General features: G+C 38.4%; 1 protein-coding gene across 1 annotated transcript; it reads right to left on the reverse strand.

The window, feature by feature from the left end:
* Positions 1–4167: 4167 nt before the first annotated feature.
* Positions 4168–19431, reverse strand: ADAD1 (adenosine deaminase domain containing 1). The gene is made up of 11 exons (XM_062574949.1): positions 19260–19431; positions 17446–17622; positions 12539–12706; positions 12028–12096; positions 11365–11490; positions 9695–9818; positions 9260–9430; positions 7318–7544; positions 5912–6149; positions 5264–5396; positions 4168–4281 (listed from the first exon to the last, which is right to left on the reverse strand). The coding sequence occupies exons 1-11, from the start codon at positions 19429–19431 to the stop codon at positions 4168–4170; spliced, it is 1719 nt and encodes a 572-aa protein (XP_062430933.1).
* Between the last annotated feature and the right edge of the window lie 1273 nt (positions 19432–20704).

Here is a 20704-nt window from a genome sequence, read left to right on the forward strand (position 1 = left end):
TGTCCCCACCCACAAGGACTCCGAAGAGCAAAATGTTGTCAGTCATCCCAGGCACAAACACATCAGCTCCACCCTCTTCTCAGCCAGATGCCTTCCAAACAGCAGTCTGTAATAACTGAGACCTAAATACAGTGAGACACAGAAAGTGAGGGAATGGGCAAGGAGTTCATCTGTAAATCTTTGTAGAACAAATCTCTCTCTTTAGGTAGACTGTCCTATACTTGATAAACTCTTAAAAACAGAATATCAGAAGAATGAAGAAACAACTATCTCCCTTAAAACAGTGTGACAAGATTTAAAGACAGATAAGCACTGAGCCTTTGAAACAGAGTCAAACAAAGAGTGGTCCAATACACACACACACACACACACACACTCAAGCCCCCATAAGACCGGTCTTTGGATACTTATGCCATTATGTAGAAAACATAAGGTGAAAGTGAATGCAAAAAAACTTAGAACACAGTTTTGCTATTTGGCAGTGTTATTTTGCGTATGTACACATTAAGTCATAGATACACACTTTGTTTTATGCAAGGTTAACAGAGAGTAGCAACACTATTAGTTCATCACTTATGCTTAAAAGTTCTACCACAAGTATTAAGACTTGTATGGCTAAGGATGAACTATTTTTCATTTCACTCAAGTCAAAAAAGTTTAAATCACAAGTTTCTTAAGTAGGGTTTCAGAGAGCAAACTGAGATCAAAATTAACAAGATGATTAAGATTTGTGCTCAAGTTATTGCAATTTCATATTCTATACAGACAAAAGCATCAGTCTGTTTAAATACCTCATACATACCATTTAAAGTCTTCAGTATCCTGAGATTCTGAATTCCAGACATTAATTGCTAAATGCTGTTTGTAAAGAAATGGAGAAGGGTGAGAGAAGAGATTACAAGTCAAAATGACTACTGTTCTTCTGCATTTCGATTTTGCTGTATACAAGATAAGATTATTGTTTTAAAGGCTTTAAAAATTTTGATACTAACCTGATGAAATACAGTTTTTCCTCTGCAATATCCACACACACATAAAAATTATATGCAACAAAAATTAACTACAAAAAGCAGCAATGGAAAGGGAGTATAGCAAACAACTGTAGTGCAGCAGAATCTTTCAGAAAAAACAGTATTTTTGGATCTGAAATAAATGCTAGTAGTCACCACACTTCCTTTTGTGAAATCATTTGCAAACTGCAATGATATATCCCATGGTAAGAACAGATACCCTTGAGTTTAACATAAATGTCAAGAAGCTTACACTAAATAAAGCTACACTGCAGACAAAATGGAGTAAACGGTATAGCTCCAAAAGAAGCAACAAAAATCAGTTTATATTAATTCATAAAATTGTTAGGAAAAAAACCCTACAGTGTATTTCCCTCAAACAGTTGTGTTTAGAAAATACAGACCGTATTACTGTTAAAGTGGAATACAATACTTATCCTAGTAAAAGAATAAACCTGATCATTTGATGAAACTAGAAACGTACTTCTATGTAATATTATTGCCAAAAACCACCTACTAGCTCTTTGACCTTTTGTTGACAAGCAAGAGAAAACATCTTAACTTTTTAAAATATTGTTGAAAAATCCACATACAGCAAGTAACCCTTGCATATATTTTGCTCTATCAAATCTGGAAATAAGAATAGCTGAGATCATATACTAAATAGCTGCAGAATCAGCTACTTGCCTAATCTATAAAAATCTCTAAAGAAACAGTACATTATATTGAAAGCATCAAAAATGCACAGCAAAGTGAACTTTACTATAGGTACTTTTTTCTGCAAATTGCACAAAACCTCAGTAAAATCCACTAGAATACTACTTCTGAAAACTGATTTCTTGAACTCCCTCCTCTTGCTCCCCTTGATCCCAAGCCTTTAAATCTTGTATTCATATAATTCAAGAATCGCTAAACTAGGGAAATACAGGGCTGGGCAGATGGAAGTGCCCAGTAGTCCTTCATACCAAGAAAGTCTATTTCAAGTTGATTTAAAATTGAGTAAATCAAGTATTTGAGATTTCAAACTAAATATAACAGTTCTCTTTTATGTATCCTTGACTGAGAAAGTAAAAATAGTAGTCCTCAAATCTAACTGTATCAAATGAGCTCAGAAAATCTGGATAACAAATCATGATTGCTTAGAAACTAGCAGAGTCATACATTCTGGAAATATTTAAGTGCTGTATGTGAGAAGACAAACTGACATAAAAAGGCTTACCTCTACTGGCTTAATATATTCTGCATATGCTGGTAACTCCTCAGTAAACAACCAATATAGAACCTGGATTAATGTTATTATCAAGTGATGTCTCAAGGTTACAGCTGTCATGCTTAAGATGAGTAATCTTGTTCTCAAAAGAACTGAAAGCTTGTGAGAAGGAATCAAAGTTCCACAGATGTTTTTCATTTGCTGTTCAAACACTTAGCAGAATAGCAGAAGTGAGGTGCAAGGGAAGATTCAATGATTCAGTTACTTGCACACATTTAAGGCTTCTAGTTTAACTACAGAAAATACTTTTCACGACGTTTCAGAGAAAATCTAAGTCAGTAAAGTCATACAGAAACAGTCCAAAAGCATACAAAATGCTAGCGTATCATCACCAAAAGTCAAATAAAGTTCTAATATCATTAAAAAAAAGGCCGTGTTATGTTCAAGTCTACAATATGATGTGCACTGTCACACACTCTTAGAAAGCACACATTAGAAAGTAAGGACTGATGCCACAAAAAGATTGAATTACTTAGTTAAAAGGCAGTAACAGAAAAGAATTCAATACCAAAAAAACAATGTTAAGGACAGTAGTTAAAAGGAAGTGAGTTTTATTGAGAAACCTCTAGTTCACTGCATATATGAAACCTGAAATACACCATAAGCCCATCTGCAGTACAGAGCCCACATACTAATAACAAAAACAGATTAAGGAAAAAAAAAATAAATAAATAAAAAAAAAAAACAGGTTTTTGTTTTAGAATCCTGTTTCAACAAGAAGATAAAAAGTGAATATAGCTCTATACTAATACTGTTGTATGAAAACTTCATGCAACTTAACAGCTTCCAACACTTAAATGAAATATAAAATCAAATAGCATAATGAAAGTGTAGTATATGGCTTGCATACACTAGTATTTTACAAGAACACATTAAACCCAGTATGGTATTTAACTTTTCAAAAGGATATTGTTCATTACCAAGACATTACCATATTTTTACCCTAACTTACAAGGAAAGAACACCTGTCTTGACAGGTAACATTTTGCAAATGCATTACATATCTAGACAATTTTGTGAGGACTAATCAGTACACTGACGAACTAAGTCCGTGAGAGGAGTTTAGCTAGTCTACAAGTGCTAACATCTGATGGCTGTTGGAGACAGCCCAAAAAAGTTGGAAGAACCTAATTGCTCATGGTCTGTACTAGGCCAAAAATATTATTTACAGTTTTGACACCTTTAAAACGTCAACAATAAATCAGCTATGAAAAATACTGCTTGTCACAAGACAGTTGAGTAGAAGAGTGATAATTCAAAGTTTAACATTTGGAAGTTCATTAACAGAATACTTTTTAACCATTCTGTCAGAAACGATATAAAATGAACTATTCACCCCTTAGCTAATATATGCTAAACGAAGTCTTAAATTGACTCTAAAAAAAGGATACATCCTGATAAGGCATAGTTTGCTGTTGTTGTTGTTGTTTTTGAAAATGATTCTCACCTTGGAACACATACGTACATAAGTTTTTTTGGAAGAAATCCTGCTTCTACTGAATTTCTTCTTAAAAATGAATTGTTATGGAAAATGAAGGGAGAAGGAGGAAAAGAAAAAAAGGAGAAGGGGGAAATAACAACACATAAGAATCCTCATGCTAACACAAAAAAGAATATCAACTATTCTGCCAGGCCACAGGGGAGAACAACAGAAAACAAGACTTGCGAAGCTGTTGTTAGATACTCTTATTGAAGACAAAATAGACATTTGGAGAAGACTGAGTTGTTACAGATGGTCAAATAATTATATTTGAATTGACAAAAAGAAGTTCTAAAATCATTTTTGTGCTGCAAACATGAATCCAACAGTTAAACATTTCAGTTAATCATCATTCGTTTTCTCAAAGAAATCACGAAAATCAACTTTATGTGCAATCCACCTCATGGTCAGACACTGAACTGTTCAATACATGGAGACTTCACAATCCAAGATCCATAACTATGCTGCTCTAAGTAGCATTTCAGTAAGTTTTTAGCTTCTTGGTATGATATAGATTTAATCTAAGAAAGAGAAAATAAAAAGAATCTTTAAGAAGAGCTCTTGAAAAGCAGAGCTATCAAGATCTGTTCTCTTTAACAGTAGCATATAATACACACAAGCACAATCCTGATGGAAAGCAATGACTACAAATTTCACAACTCTCTCAGTCGCTGATAGTAAGCAAGAGTGTTAAAGAATCACAGTATTTTACAGATTCAAAAAATTACATAACTTTTAGATTTGAGGGAATTTAATAGGATGAGACAGTTGTCCTGTTAAATATGATTTCTGTTTTTTCAGCATCTTTTTCAGCTCCCATAGTATTCTTATACAGAAAATAAATTAACATTCAATATGATTTAACACAAATCTAAACACATGGTGAGCAAACATTGAATTGATAAGCCTTTCAGTTTTAAAGTAGTTGTTTAATTTAAGAAAATGCACTGCAGCAAGTTCTATCAAGAAAAACAAAAGGTACATATATATTTTACAAAAGCCCATGTTTTACATAACAATTCTGGGGGAAAAAAAAAAAGATATACCTGTTGTCCCAAGGAGAGAAAGCCTGGAAGAGTACTTCCAATTAAGAATTCCTACTTTCCTCTCCCTCTAGAATGTAAGAATCCTCTCATAAAATTAATCCCAGGTAGAAAATATCTACTTATGTATAAAATTAATATAAAAAAAAATTAACCTCTTCCAATATGAAACTAATCAAAACGTGACAGAATTGGTCATCAACATCACCATGCTGATATCAAGCATGAAAGATATTCATGGAGAATACATCAAGGTAATCTAACAGAGGCAAAAAGGATTTATTTTTATTTTACTGGAAAACGGCAATTTCAAAAGATGCTCAAAGAATTATACACAATAAAGGAAATTCAACTGTTCCCATGAAGACTTCAGCAAAAAATCATCCTTAGCTATCAAATCTGCTTTGAGAGTAACCATTAAAACACTGCTCCCTAAATATTTTTCCCATTATTAGCTTACCTTAGCTTCATAGTACGTATCAACTTGAAGCAAGTCATTCTGTTTTGCTTCCTTAGCAAGCAATCTGAAACGACTAAACATTGCAGCCTTGCAAAGGCGACTTGCCAGGCAAGCACCACTTTTGAATGGTGAACTACAATTAAAATAGGAAAAGCATAATAAAACTCATTAAGAACGTACTGTGCATCACAGTTGTATTGCTGTGATCATTACAGGAATCTCCACTCCTGCCAGTGTTTTGTGAATTTGGTCATACAACACTACGACTTAACTTTGAATGAGCAGCTGGGAGAGTTTAAACAGGCCCATTGAAAACCATTTACATATTGGAATTTACCTGAACTAGGATAGTAACTGGTTCTATGCATTTCTAAAACTGTTATGAACTCACTAGAACAAACAATGAATTAAGATACCTTAATTCAAAGAACTATTTAATTTTGCATTTTGCTATGTCATTGGCAAGTTGTAAGATTTCTAAAATGACATCTAAACCGAGGATGCATTCAGTTAGTATAGGAAAGAACACCTCTCATCTGGATAATACTGTGGCCTCTACAAACAGTTTAAAAACTGAATATGTAGATGGATACACACAGAACAATAAGGACAACCACTATTTTCAACATAAGGAAAAAAAAATCTAACCTTTCAGTGGTTTTTCCACTTAGCCCATCCACAACCTCCAGTGATGTATCTGACAAAGACCAATTCAAACTAAGAGACCTCTGTTCTACATCCATTTGAACTGTGTGTGCAGCATTCACCAAGTAAGTATGAGATCTGTTGACTAGATAAAGCATGGGAAGCTTTGATGAAAGTGCATCATCAATACGTTGTTTTATAGCTATTTCTAATCCTCTTGTATCCTTGCAATTTCCATCTCCTATTTATTGAAAACAAAACAAAAATCAGTCATATAGAAGTATATCATCAGATTTTTCAAAAAAGTTAAGAACCTAGAAGATCCCAGTAGCCTACTTTATACACATATCGCTACAAAAACCCTAAGGTTTAGAAAAAAATACCCAATGTTCAGTTCACAGAACAAAAAGTATTTCACAATTTCTTTTCCAGAGGCATCATTATTTTGATGAAATGCCACCATTTTAGGATAGTTATTCTTCATAATTTCATTACATTCTTTGCAGAAGACACTGTTAAAATAAGAGATGTAACATGAATTTTGACATTCTAGATTTAAAAACAACAGCCAAACAAAGTCTCATACAGGAATTTGCTCGCATTATTCCATACTAAAGTATATCTTATTTTATTTTGGAGAAGATCTGCGAGTATTATACTAGAAACTAATAAAGCTCCAATTTCCATTAAACACTTCCAAAAAACCTAACAGCATTTCTGACTGTCTACTGAATAAACACACTGTGGTACACAGCATCTCAAGGAACAATTATAAAATATGCATCAAATAGAATAGTAATAAATTACAATCTACTGTGTTTGCTTTAAACACCAATTAAGTGAGCAGGATGAGAATTTTTCAGCTTCCTTTAAGTGAAGTGCCCAAGCCTTCTCAGAAGAAAGGGCAGGCAGGCAGGCAGTCACCTATTGTTGCAAATACCTCTGGACCACTGCAAAAAGTTTTCTGTGTTACAAAAGAAAAAGCACTACAGCTTCTGTGCCTGGGGAGAAGTTTCACCATTGCTCATTCCTACAGTTCAGTGCTTAACAGTGTCACCTTAAGTCACCTTATTTGACTGAATATTTAACAGACCATTTGTTTGTTATTTCTTCAATATTTAAAAGTTAGTTTGTTATAAAACAGTGCTGAATTTCCCATTACTCTAATGCTTAATAAAGGGAGGACAATTTGGCAAGTTAAAAAAAAACGAGGCAAAGTTTTACATTTGGACATTTCAAAGATGATTTTAAACTAAACAAAACCCAACTATTTATATATATTTAGTTTCTTTTAAAAAATATGTAATTCTTAGAAGGAATATTTTTGTTTAATTCATGCTTTTACAAAACGTAATCAATAAGGAAGATAAAAATCTACAAGAAGTCACTGAAATTTGTGTTAAGCTTACCTACGAGTATAGTGTTGATATAAACTGGTTGAATGAAGTGACTCAGCAACGCTCCCTGAATACCAACCACTTCCCATTTGGTTAATTTGTCACTAGCTGACATGCTGTTTACTCTAACAATTTTAGGAGGACAACAAACAGTTAGGTAAATCTTGCCTTCTACGGCAACATGAAGACTCAATTCTTCATTAGCTTCATAAGCAGATACAGATTGTGGATTGAGGTGCCTAAAAAAAGACAAAGATGAGTTCCAGTGAGAAAGTACTCATTACAGATTGCTATAAAGTGATACTTAATGCTTTTTCTCAGCCAACACTCACTGAGAGATCTGGAGTTTATTGTATGTTCAATTCTTTAAATTTTACAAACAACACATTCAGCTATGTAAACTACTCAAACACCAAATTAGATATTTGAATAAGAAATAGTGACTCAATCTAATCCTAGCTATCATTCAGAGAAATATTAAAAAGCTATACATTGCAAGCAAATTATCATCTTGTATCTAACTCCACTATGACAGCAGTTACCTTGTGGATATTCATCTTGTGATTGATGTAAGATTGTTAATTGCCATTAAAAAGTAATTCAAACTGTAAGTCTCCAATATTTAAAACAATAAGATGCAACACGTTAGTGACAATAAAACAGTGTGAATAGTGATTGTTCTAAAGTAGAAGACAGTTCCCCCTTAACTGAAGGGCAACAGGAAGAACTTGTGATTTTGAGCCAACTGTCCCCAATTTTAGCATAACTTAATATGCTATGAGCAAAGGTGCTTTTGCTTTACTACATTATTACAATGCACCTATTTAATTTTTGCTCAAGTAGCACACTACAACCCCAGTAATCAGGGGCCACATTTTACTACTTAAGGGATTATCCATGTAAGCAGCTGTGTTACAAAACCACCTTTAAGTATCTTTAAATAACTCACTGTATAGGTAGACAAATTGGCTGTGTTAGAAGAAAATACATCTAAAATTTGTCTTAAGAAAGCACACACATTGACTAGGCTGGACACAAAGGAAGAAAATAAGTGATGGTGGATTTGTGAAATGTCAGCTACTATAGAGTAGCAGACAAAGTTCATCCAGTCTCATTAACTATTTCCTTCTAAGAGCAAGCTGTGACACTGAAAGTAATCTACAACCTCCCAAAAGTCTAACAGGTGAAACTCTTCCAGTCAGCGTGACTTGCAATAAACTGTCCTCAACTTCAGACTCTTAGTTCACAAGTCTTCCTACCTGAACACCAGAAAAATAGTACGAAAGCAGCTTACTGTCTTGCACACATGAAAAAGTTACAACTGTTGGACTTCTAGGGTATTATCATTTTATCTCCATTATAGTGCTGCAGTGGAATAATACTTGTAGTTTCTTGATATGCAATCGACCACTGCTCTAAATGTCAAAACTGCTAAAAAAAAGAGAACTGTCAGTGCTGTAACAGAAATTAGAAGTGTAGGGGCATGCACAGGAGTGTATTTTCCTCATTGAGTTTTTCTCACTACCTCTTTTTCCTAGAAAGCAGAGCAGGAACCTACAGATCAAATCCAAGTCTTCTGCAGTCTAGCTGTTTGGTGCAAAGGATGAGATTAAGCCACCATATCTGCTTCCTCAATGGTTAAGTTAATGATTAATTAGTATTCAAACAATCTCTCAAAAGGAGATTTAACACATAAGCAGGTGATCTGTAACTAATAAAACATCATCCTGAAATTCTAACATATGTAAAATTTTTGTATCATATTGAGCAAAATCACCCAAATTTATCTTTAATACCTTGTAACTTAAGATGCTTCCAAAACAAGAAGAAAAAAGACCCCCTTGCTTTTTCAGAAATACATAAAGATGCATATTTTCATATGCACTATGTGTTCATCACTGCGAAACAGATTAATCTTCCACTACAGTATCTTGGAAAACTCCCAAGTACTTACAACTGTGATTTTAACTGAGCAGATCCTTTCGGCAACTGATTCATATAGAGAAAAATATTTATATTTTGCTTTAGGGTAAGCAGCTTTGAATCTGGCACTGTGCAAAATATGGATTTCTCCGTCCTTGCTGTTTTTTCATTATAGAATAGGAGAAGATGCCTATAAAAATATCTAAAATAAAGTGTTAAGTAAAAAGAAATGCAAAAGATGAGAAATTTGTTCACAACTGTAAAAGCAATTTTAAGACATGGACATTCACATTTAATTCACATTTTCTGTATGATTTGAATTTAAAAAAAAAAAACTTTTAAAAAAAAAGAAACGTGAAACCAGAAGACAGGAATTAAAAAAAATGCAACTGCATTAATATTTACCTTTGCAAAAAGGGCAGGAAACAGGAACTACCAACAAACCTTTGTACACATATGTGCTCACCTAAGTAGCGAACGTCTTGCAGTAACAATGGCATGGCTGTCATGCACCACTCTCCCACGAAGATGAAAGCACTGGCTGTAATTGTATTCTCCTGTTCCTAGAGCTACAACTTCATGCTGTCCAGCTAAAAAGAAAATGTTATTCTTATATCTCCAAAGAATCTCCTTTTTCAACAATTTGTTGTAAAATTAAACAGATACAAGAAAATACAATTTCAATTTAATAAGGATACCTATTTAATTATTTGAAAACCTCTGACTTGTAGAGGACAAGCATGATGATGCTTATAAAACACAGAGAATAACTAGTATTTTGCAGTTTCCTTAATGTATGGCAAGCTGATTAGCTACCCAGATGGGCTTTTGAAGCCTGCTGATGGAAAGTTTAAGAACAGATTAAACCGGTGTCTGCCAAAGGCAACATCATACTTTAAGTTCACTTCAAAACAAAAGCTGAAATAGATTTGAGGTTCTCTGAAAGACAGACAGCTTACATCAGTACTGCATCCATTAAGATACCTGCTACCACAGATTAATGCTTCAGTATATACATGGTGCCTATGATGGCAATGATTCAGATGACCAGAAAAAGTACCAGTGATGTTGTATTCACCTAGTGTACAACAGTACCTTTCACATAACCACAACTAACTTTAGCATCTTTTTCAAAAAGTACTTAAGTATTTACTGAAAACATTTCCCCACTCTGATTTCATTCACACCAACTTGTTTTCTCTTTCAGACTGTGAGCACCATGCTGTCATTTCTACCTCATCAACTGTTCTCTATTTTGATCTATTCAGTCATACACCTACAGTATTTCACCAGCTTAAGAGCAACACGATTAATAATCTGTACTAAGGAGTTCTTTACCATCTTGCAGTTTTCCAAGTCTACATCTATGGATTGTTGCTAACTTTCATTTCATTTCCATTTCACTACTGAACCTACTCTCTAATAGATCACTTCCACCAATCTTTCACCACTTTCCTCACAAAAAGATACTTTTCCTGCTACAGTAGCCTAACATTCTGTGAAATTGCTATTTATTCCAAGTATTTATTTCTTAGCCTAATGATGTCAACATCACTTCCACATCAAGAACACTTTCCTTTTAAGACATACCCAGACTGTTTGTTCAAAACAGCACAAACTCTAATCATAATGTCCCTACATCTTCAGGATTTCTGGTCTTCAGTTAACACAAAACAAACCACAATCATTTAAGAACTTTCCACATGATACTGTTAATACCATCTGGTGAGATAACACCACACTAGAACATACAACTCTTAATGAAAACTAGGAATCTAGTAGCTGCTAATGAGCCTACTTACCAACATACATGCAGTAAACACACTGGTTGGTCAGTCACAATAACGAAGTTCAACATAAGAAAATGCCAAGTAACAGAGAGAATAGGAATCACTTGTCTATACAGTCTTATTCCTCCTTGAGGCAGCTTACTGAAATACTTACATAGGTCCAAAGTCTCTGTAGTACAGTAATGTGATAGAGCCATCCAGAACACAGTATGTCAAAGAAGGGGAAGAGTTACCATCCAGATTTATTTACTAGATCAGAAATGCATTAATCAAGGCTCTCCAGGGGCACAAGCAGCCTAAAGTTTTCCCTTCTGCTCCCCAATACTCAGTATCAAAAGAGACTTGCCTTTTTCAATGATGAAGGCAGCTAGTGAACTGCCACAACTTCGGTACTCAGGATATTTGGCAGTTAGACTATTAAATACTCCTTTGAGTGTCTGTGAAAGCTTTTGATACATAAGAGGTCTTCCTTCTATATTGAACAATAAAACTCAGCATTAGATAAGTATTTAGGGGAAAAAAAATCAGTCAGTATTAATCACTTACTGAATTATAAATCTAAACTCGGGATAAAAGCACCACTATCAATACACAAAATTGTGAACCTGAAGATTATCAGGATGGACATGAATAAATAAAGGACAAGAACACCTAAATGTTTTATGCTTTTATTATCTATAATAATAAATCGGGGATATGAATTTAACTTGATCACCTAGTGGACATGGTATTTTCAGAAGGACAGAAATACTGCTTCCGTTTCAGTCATTGATTTACCCCTTAAATTAAGGCAACTTATTTAAACTGCATCTATCTGCCATTTGTAAAACTGATGGTCAATCTCCCACTTTAGTAGCACTAACTCTTATGGTGTTCTTTAAGGGGAACACATATAAAGATAATAGTAACTTCACAGAGGTCATTAAATGTGCTGGAAGAAACATTAAATAAAATGAAAGCATTTGCTAGGCAATTTGAATCAATAAAGAAACACAAGAGTATTTCTTACCAAAACGTATCTTTGAAACATGAACAGAGTTTGCTGGCAGTTTGGCTTCAATGGGAATACAAGGAGGACCTAAGAAGATAGCAGAATTTCTTTATAATTTTTCTGATTTTTGAAGTCCTTACAAGTGTAGAACTATTTCAGCAGAGACTCTTAACAAAAGGCAAATGTTATGGTAACTGACTGGAAGCAGTAATTCAGTGCTGAAGACTTAATTATGAAAATTCAAAAACATTTAGAATTAACTTCGTATTATTTATACTTTGTGAGAATTAAATCAAGTGCAACAGGAACAAATAAATTAGTCCCCTCAGTATTTCCCTCATGTCACAAATTCTTCATAAGGAACTCTTAAGAACACACAAAAGATGAAGAGAAAGGACAGGTTCAGAATTATACAACAAATAATTCTGCCCAAAGCAGGCCATGATACAGAACCATTAATAAAGTTAAACAGAGATTTTGCATAAAAAACCTTTAAGTAAAGCTCTTCAGTTGTTGCTACAATATTTACCTGACTTTTCAGAATCCACTGCCTCTACACACTCCAAGTCAAGCAGCTCAACAAGAGCTAATTTAGCAGCATCTGATTTAGCTTCTTTTTTGTTTTGTCCCAATCCAGTCTTGTAGCAAACACCATCCACCACAGCACAAAAAGCAAAATATGTCCCTATATTATTGCCTTTAATAAAGAAAAAGGCACACACCAGACAATTAGTAAAGTTACTTTAAGGTAATTTTATCCATAGCTTTATGCATTTATAATCATTATAAAGACAAGTACAGGACAAAGACAATTTTAGGAAAATATAATGTACCCACAAACATTATGGCAACTTTCACTTTCTGCACTTTTCATTAAGTTCTATTTGAGCCTTAACAGACATTAACGAAGAGCTACATTTTCCAAGTTGTCCAGCAACATAGCCCCACCATTGTTACCATGATTACAGGTTCCAGCTTTTTACAGACATGATAGGTGACCCATCTGCTCATCAAATAATCAATGCCAAATAAGAGCATGAAAAAACCCTTATCAGTATCTGCATCCTGTGAAGGGACTATGCTTACTTAGGGAAGGAACTAGGCAAAATCAGTAATATTTTTTCTATTTCTATGTTGGTATTGCTATTTGGTTTTATAGGTATTCAGGCTTCAGAGAAGAGGTAAATTCAGAACAGGGCTCTTTTGCCAACTAACAAGTTCATAGGTTTAAATTTAAAAAGAACAGATCAAAGTACATCCCCACAACTTGGATGTGCTGGAAATCACATGAAGTACAGGATGGTAATTCTGTTAAAAACTTGCAAAATAGGCAGTAAAAAGAATTTGCAAGAAAAAGCTCTTTTCCCTAACCAAATGAACAGTCACATCTGCCTTTTCCGGCAACATTCTTGAAGAGTCAGAACAGAAAAACTAAAAATACATTAAAACTACAAGAAGCAGACTGAAATCAAGTGAGTTTCACCTTAAGTAATATTAAAATAAATAGGAGAAAGCTCCACAACTATAGAAATAGAGAACAAAGAAGCACACCTACTATATTGTATAGGCTGTGAAAATTTAAAAAGAAAAATAGATGAAATACAAAAAACAATAGAATACTTCAGGTATGTTTCAAGGAACATCAAACACAAGACGAGACAGGCAGGTTAAAGGAACTAATGGTTTGAAAACACACGTTATCACAACCAAACAGGAAGAAAAACTCAAGGACCTTGCCTGAAACGCATTATGAGAGAGCTAGTAATTTAAATGTCAGATTTCTGAAAGTGGTATTGTACTTGTGCTGGTGAAAAAGAATGTCAACCTATTGAGACAAGGAATGCTGCCAAATGACTGACAAATACACTACTCATATTTCACAGAGGGTAAATCTGATTATCTGAAACAGCAAGTTTAACTGGCCATCACCTGCCTACGTATTCCAGTTTCTGTGCTTCTGCATGTCTTCATTTTTTTCCTTCAAATTTTGTTACAAAGAACCGCATAGTATTGTGGTTAAATAAAGGCCTTCATGGTTATTTTTAATAGAATAATGCATGGGTGAGCAAGGAGCTCTTGGCCAAATTCAGACAGAAGAAGAAAGTACACAGAATGTGGAAGAGGGGACAGGCTGCTTGGGAGAATTGTAGGAATGCAGCCAGAGTATGTAGAGATGTGGCGAGGAAGGCTAAGGCCCAGTTGGAATCGAGTCTTGCAAGGGATGTCAAGGACAACTGGAAGGGCTTCTTCAAATACATCAGCAGCAAGAGGAGGACTAGGGAAAATGTGGGCCTGCTACTGACTGGGGCGGGGGCCCTGGTGACAAGGGATACAGAGAAGGCAGAATTAGTGAATGCCTTCTTTGCTTCAGCCTTCACTGCTAAGGGCAGCCCCCAGGAATCCCAGAGCCTGGACACGAGGGAGAAAGTCCAGAGAAGGGAAGACTTTCCTTTGGTTGAGGAGGGCAGGATTAGAGACCATCTGGGCAAGTCAGACATCCACAAATCCACGGGCCCGGATGGGATGCACCCACGGGTACTGAGGGAGCTGGCAGATGTTGTTGCCAGGCCGCTCTCCATCATCTTTGAAAGGTCCTGGAGAACTGGAGAGGTGCCTGAGGACTGGAAGAAAGCCAATGTCACTCCAGTCTTCAAAAAGGGGCAAGAAGCAGGTTCCCGGCAACTATAGGCCAGTCAGCCTCACCTCCATCCCTGGTGAGGTAATGGAACAGCTCATTCTGGTTGTCATCTCCAGACACATGGAGGAAAAAAAAAAGGTGATCAGGAGTAGCCAGCATGGATTGACCAAGGGGAAATCCTGCGTAACCAATCTGATAGCCTTCTCTGATGGAATGAGTGGCTGGGAAGATGAGGGGAGAGCAGTGGACATTGTGTACATTGACTTCAGCAAGGCTTTTGACACTGTCTCCTATAACATCCTCCTAGAGAAGCTCAGGAAGTGTGGGTTAGACGAGTGGACAGTGAGGTGGATTGAGAACTGGCTGAAAGGCAGAGCTCAGAGGGTCGTCATCAGTGGCGTGGAGTCTAGTTGGAGGCCTGTGGCTAGTGGCGTCCCCCAGGGCTCAGGACTGGGTCCCATCCTGTTCAACTTCTTCATCAGTGACCTGGACAAAGGGACAGAGTGCCTCCTCAGCAAGTTGGCTGATGATGCCAAGCTGGGAGGAGTGGCTGACACACCTGAGGGCTGTGCTGCCATTCAGAGAAACCTGGACAGGCTGGAGAGCTGGGCAGAAGGGAACCTCCTGAGGTTCAGCAAGGGCAAGTGCAGAGTCCTGCACCTAGGGAAAAATAACCCTAGGCACCAGTGCAGGCTGGGGGCTGACCTGCTGGAGAGCAGCTCTGCAGAGAAGGACCTGGGAGTGCTGGTGGATGACAAGATGACCATGAGCCAGCAATGTGCCCTTGTGGCCAGGAAGACCAATGGTCTCCTGGGATGCATTAGGAAGACTGTTGCCAGCAGGTCGAGGGAGGTGATCCCGCCCCTCTGCTCAGCCCTGGGGAGGCCTCATCTCGAGTACTCTGTCCAGTTCTGGGCTCCCCAGGACAAGAGAGACATGGAGCTGCTGGAGGGCATTCAGCGTAGGGTTGCGAAGATGATCAGAGGGCTGGAGCACCTGCCCTGTGAGGAACGGCTGCGAGAGCTGGGCCTCTGCAGCCTGGGGAAGAGAAGACTGAGGGGGGATCTGATCAGTGTGTACAAGTACCTGAAGGGAGGGTGTCAAGGGGACAGGGACAAACTCCTTTCAGTTGCCCCGTGTGACAGGACAAGAGGCAATGGGCAGAAACTGAAGCACAGGAAGTTCCACCTGACCGTGAGGGGGAATTTCTTCCCTGTGAGAGTGATGGAGCACTGGAGCAGGTTGCCCAGAGAGGTGGTGGAGTCTTCTTCTCTGGAGATCTTCAAGGCCCGCCTGGATGCAACCCTGTCTAACGTGCTCTAGGTGACCCTGCTGAGCAGGGAGGTTGGACTAGATGATCTCCAAAGGTCCCTTCTAACCTTACCTATTCTGTGATTCTATGACTTCCTAAAGAAGGAAAATGGGGCTAGTCTCAGCTAGGTGGACCAAGTTACTTCACAGAAGAAGTTAAAATGAATGTGTTACCAGAGCAACTCTCGAAACGGACAAAGGAACTGGCTGAAGAAAAGATCACAGTGGACTGGTCTGAAAAAGAGACTGTATGTGTTCAATCACAGAATTCTCTGCTTTTGGCATTTTCCAACCATTTGTTAACAAAATTAAGCTATCTCATGGTGGAAGAAAGGGGAAAGAGTAAACCCAAGAACAGAATTGCTATAGTAAATTCAGTGTTATGAAGTGCTAAATGAAGTATTTAAATTTAGAAACAAAAACATCTGAAGGGTTCATTAACTTTAAGCAACTGCTATGGGCCACCTACTACCTGACAATTTACCTGACAATTGATCCTATGATCAATGTGACCTAAACATGCAGTAGCCAAACACTACCACAGGCAGCACTGTGCAAGACCACGGAGATAAGAAAGCAGTAATGCCGTTGTACAGAGACCTCACTCAGAATCCTATGCACAGCTCCATTCATCTACATCCACAAAACATAGCTCAACCTGGAACAAGAAAGAAGATCAGGGAAGCAGAAACTTACAAGTAAGACAGCAATGCTCATGTTCACTAATCCCACCCCTTCCTCCACCAGCCAAAAGGGAGAGGGAAGGGGATGGGGGAGAGAAAGAATAACAAGACAGTGTATAATTATTGACTCCAAAGGAGGAGGAAAACTACTTACACCAGAAAGCAACAATGAGACAAGCATAATTGGGAATAAACTCGTCATGAAAAAATTTGATCAGGAAATCAAAAGCTGCTCCTAATGAAAGCAATACAGTTCTGAACCAGCAACATGCAGCCATGAAGACATGAAGGATAACCACTTCTAAAATGAAAGACAGTTAAGTTCCCGAAAAGAATAAGATGCCTGTGCCAGCAGAAGAACTGACTGATGTCCAAATGATTCCTTCCTATTTCTTGCTTATTTAGAGGTCAGCTACATCCAAGTATCTGTATTATTCCAAAGTACATGGTTGCAGGGGTTATATGTTTCAGTGTGCATCCAGACAAGTAAGAGTGTTCACAACGGCTTAACAGTAACTGCCCTTGAAGTACAGTTTAATAAGAAAGTAAAGAGACATGCAAAGTTGTACTACAAGGTTTAGTTCCTAAGATTACAATATAATGAGATAAAATAAAAAAAAAGTGAGGAAAAAGTAGCAGTCAGAACTTTATGCATTACCAAAACATATCAAATTACGTACTTACTAATTGTTAGACAGAACTACAAAGACAACAGAAAAATGGCCAAAACCAAACATACATGGAACACAGTGCAGCCAATACATGAAAAAAAAAAAAAAAAAAAAAAAAAAGAGAAGTATTTACCAGACACACTAGTTTCTTTCAATTCAAGTGGTACACGGTGCATTTGCGCAAACTGATGCAGAGCAGATACTGGGTTTATTACTCCACTTTTATATTTTGCAATAAGCCCCTCTAGTATTCTCTTTGAAGGAAGTGATGACACTGGAGATGGATGGGCTACTTTGGCACACAAAGGTTCTGAAATATGACCAAAAAATATATTTATTAAGACTAAAACTTAATCCCCCCCAACAGTGCACCACTGCTGAAAATAGCTGTGAACTTTTTAGAAGATTCTTAGAACAAACAAACAAAAAATTAGCCTATAACAGTATTGCTCAGTATTGAGACCTATACAAAAAATACTAGCAGTCCTGGAAAAGTTTGCATCTCCAATTTTAAGGGTACCAAAGCTTTTTAGTAATAAATCTATTAGATTTTGAACACAGACAGATACTATATGTAAATACATGTTTTCCCTGCAAACCAGCAGTCAAGCGAAAGCAACTGATGTCTGATTCAAAGCAAAGAAGCACATGGTTCTTCACCAAAACAGTCAAGTAATGGAACCCCTTGCCATATGACACGTAAGTTTTAGCAATTATACAAGTTCAAAGAGTAGACAAAATCTTTCAAAATAGAAATAAACAAAACAGAACACAACAAAAAAAGCCCACAAAGAGCTGTTTAATACAAAGTCACCACCTCTGGTAGAGGTGGCTGGGGCCTAGCAAGCTCACTAACTGCTCCTGGAACCAGGACAGTGCCTGGGTAGATTTGTGGTCTGTTCCAACAGAGCCCTTACGGTCTTCAGAGGCAATGCGAAGCAAATTCCTCTTTTGAATTTAAACAAGATTCACAAGAGAGTTTTATAAATTCTGAGATGTATCACAGAGGCAAACTCACATTCCTCTTTCTTTTGAAAGACAGGTTCTTTCCAGGAGCAAACTATCTGACAAGCTACCCTTGACATGGAGGTCTCCTACGGAATAACTATTTCCTGCAGCATCTACTTCTGTGAAGGAAGAAAGTTGCATTCTTTTAATTTAAAAGAAAAAAAATACAGTATTTTCCCGTTATCAACTCCAGGATGCACCAAATCTCGGGACTGCCATAAATTCAGGCCTACATACACTAAGCTCTCCCAGCAATTTAGGGCAATTAAAGTAGAAAAAAACTATAATAAATTGAAATCCCAGATTCTCACATACAGGTGTTTTTACCTCCATATATGTATTTAAAGAGAGAGCACCCAAAATACATGTATGTCCAGGGACATCTGTGGAACTGCAGTTAAGTTTCTCTTGATGATCACTAAAAAGAATTGATGCAGTAGTGCAATGCACATACTTAATTCTTAATTTCATGCTAGAAGTGCTTGCTAAAGTGTATGTGCACTGCAGATTGTGTTGCCTATGCTAAAATAAAGTACTTACACTAATAAACTTCCACTGCAAATAAGATTTAAGTTATGGTGCAGTAGGAAAAAGAGGAACAAGTCCAAGCAGAAGCCAGAGAAGTAATCTGAGAAAACCACAAATATGAGAAAATTAAGCAAAGAAACACCAACTAAAGCAACAAGGAAACCTTTCTTAAAGGGACAGAAATCAGTTTTGTTATGGTCAATAAACCTATCACTTCTTGTAGTATTTTTGAGCTGGTAAATCCAAAACACTTCCTCTTCCTTTTTCCTACATCATTAACACAAGATATTATGCCTGTAGAGAATATTCCCAATCACATTAAATATGCATGGCAATCCTGTAAAGCTGTTTTTATTAGCATTAAAAGGTCATTTCAATAGTCAAACCCAGTGAATAAACTGTGAACTATACCTGCAATTTGTGTCACCTTCCGGGCTGAATTTTGCGCACAGCACCTCTGAGAAGGTGAAAATTCTGGGCTTACATTCACACGCTGCATAGGAGCATGAGCTAGCAAGTTCTTCTTTTGTGTGGGATTAGAGGTGGGCATTCTGGCACTCTGAAACCACTCACTGCTAGCCATTTTTAACCGACCTAAGTAACAACACAGTATAAATAACTAACAACACAGTTAAAGTTACTACACATTAAAAGCATTCTACACCCCCTCCCTTTTTTTGATAGTTAAACCACTTCTATACTTAAACCACTTCACAAGGGCAGTAGCAGGAATTTACACCCCACGTTTTGCTACAGCAAGGGGGAGGAGAACTGAAACACGGCTTCCTTCCAATCCTTCCCCATCTTCCAATCGACAGCACTAAGCTCAAAGTTACTTCTAGGTCACCACACCAGCTTCACTATGCTTTAACACCCCTTTAATAACCCCCAAGCGTGGCTTTACACCTCGGCCGGACAAGACAAACCCTGAGCCGGCTCCCCGCAGAGCAGTGAGGCCGAGCCCGCTCCGGCTGCAGGATGGGCTGGCGCTCGAGTTCAAACCTGGGCGGCCCGCTCTCGTCTCCACCTTGTTTGCAGCGGGAAAGCCCTGCGGGGCGCGGCTGCCCAGCCCTGCCCGCTGCCGGCGCGGTTACACCCGCGGGTAGGCGGAGCCCTCCGTGCCCGAGGTGAAGGAAACGACGAGGCGCAGCAGGTTCCGCAGTTGGGAAGCTGCGGCGGCACCGCGCGCCGCCTTCAGCGCACGGGTTTTAATGGCCCCAGGGGAGCCGCGGGCAGCGCTCACCCCCTGCCCGCGTTTGAAGGCGGCGCGGCCTCCGCGCACCCCGTCTCCATTTCTGGGGCTGGCGGGGCAGGGGCGGGAGGAGACGCCTCCGCGGGAAAGCCCTGCCCGCCCGCCACGTGCGGCGCGGCCGAGGCGCGAGGCCGTTGGGGCGGAGGGCGGGAGCCTCGTTCTGGCCCAGTAACGGCCGCAGCCAACGGCCGCGGCGCGAGGAGGGTTAACGGCCGCCTCTCTTTCCCCTCCCCCCCCCTGCGCGCCGTCGGCTGCTAGTGGGCGAGGGCCGCGGACGGCGCGCTGCCGCCCCGGCGCCGCTGCTCCCACACTGTCTTGCCGGCTTCCCGTGGCGGGGGACGGAGAGCCGGGAGGGCAGGGCGAAACCAGAAACCGCGGGAGGCGTCACGGGCCGGGATGGCCGCGACCCGGTTGCGGCAGCAGCGCGCAGGGAGGGGGGCTGGGGAAAAACCGCTGGCAGCGGGTGTCACTGTTTCCAGGCTGCAGGTTTGGGTGCCGCCTGAGGGAAGGCCCGTACACCACCTTCTTAATCAGGAAGGCGGAATAAAAAGTTGTACAATAGTTAAATTTTATTACAAGTGTAATAAACGTAATTTTTAGCACT

The sequence above is a fragment of the Rhea pennata genome, chromosome 4 (genome assembly GCF_028389875.1).
Source record: "Rhea pennata isolate bPtePen1 chromosome 4, bPtePen1.pri, whole genome shotgun sequence".
In the NCBI taxonomy this organism is placed as follows: domain Eukaryota; kingdom Metazoa; phylum Chordata; class Aves; order Rheiformes; family Rheidae; genus Rhea; species Rhea pennata.

Coding starts and splice junctions, on each gene's coding strand:
- ADAD1 (XM_062574949.1), bottom strand. CDS start 19,431: ATGGCTAGCAGTGAGTGGTTTCAGAGTGCCAGAATGCCCACCTCTAAT. Junction 12,097..12,538: donor AGTGGATTCTGAAAAGTCAG/GTAAATATTGTA, acceptor CTATCTTCTTAG/GTCCTCCTTGTATTCCCATT. Junction 9,431..9,694: donor GCAAGACGTTCGCTACTTAG/GTGAGCACATAT, acceptor ACTTTATTTTAG/ATATTTTTATAGGCATCTTC.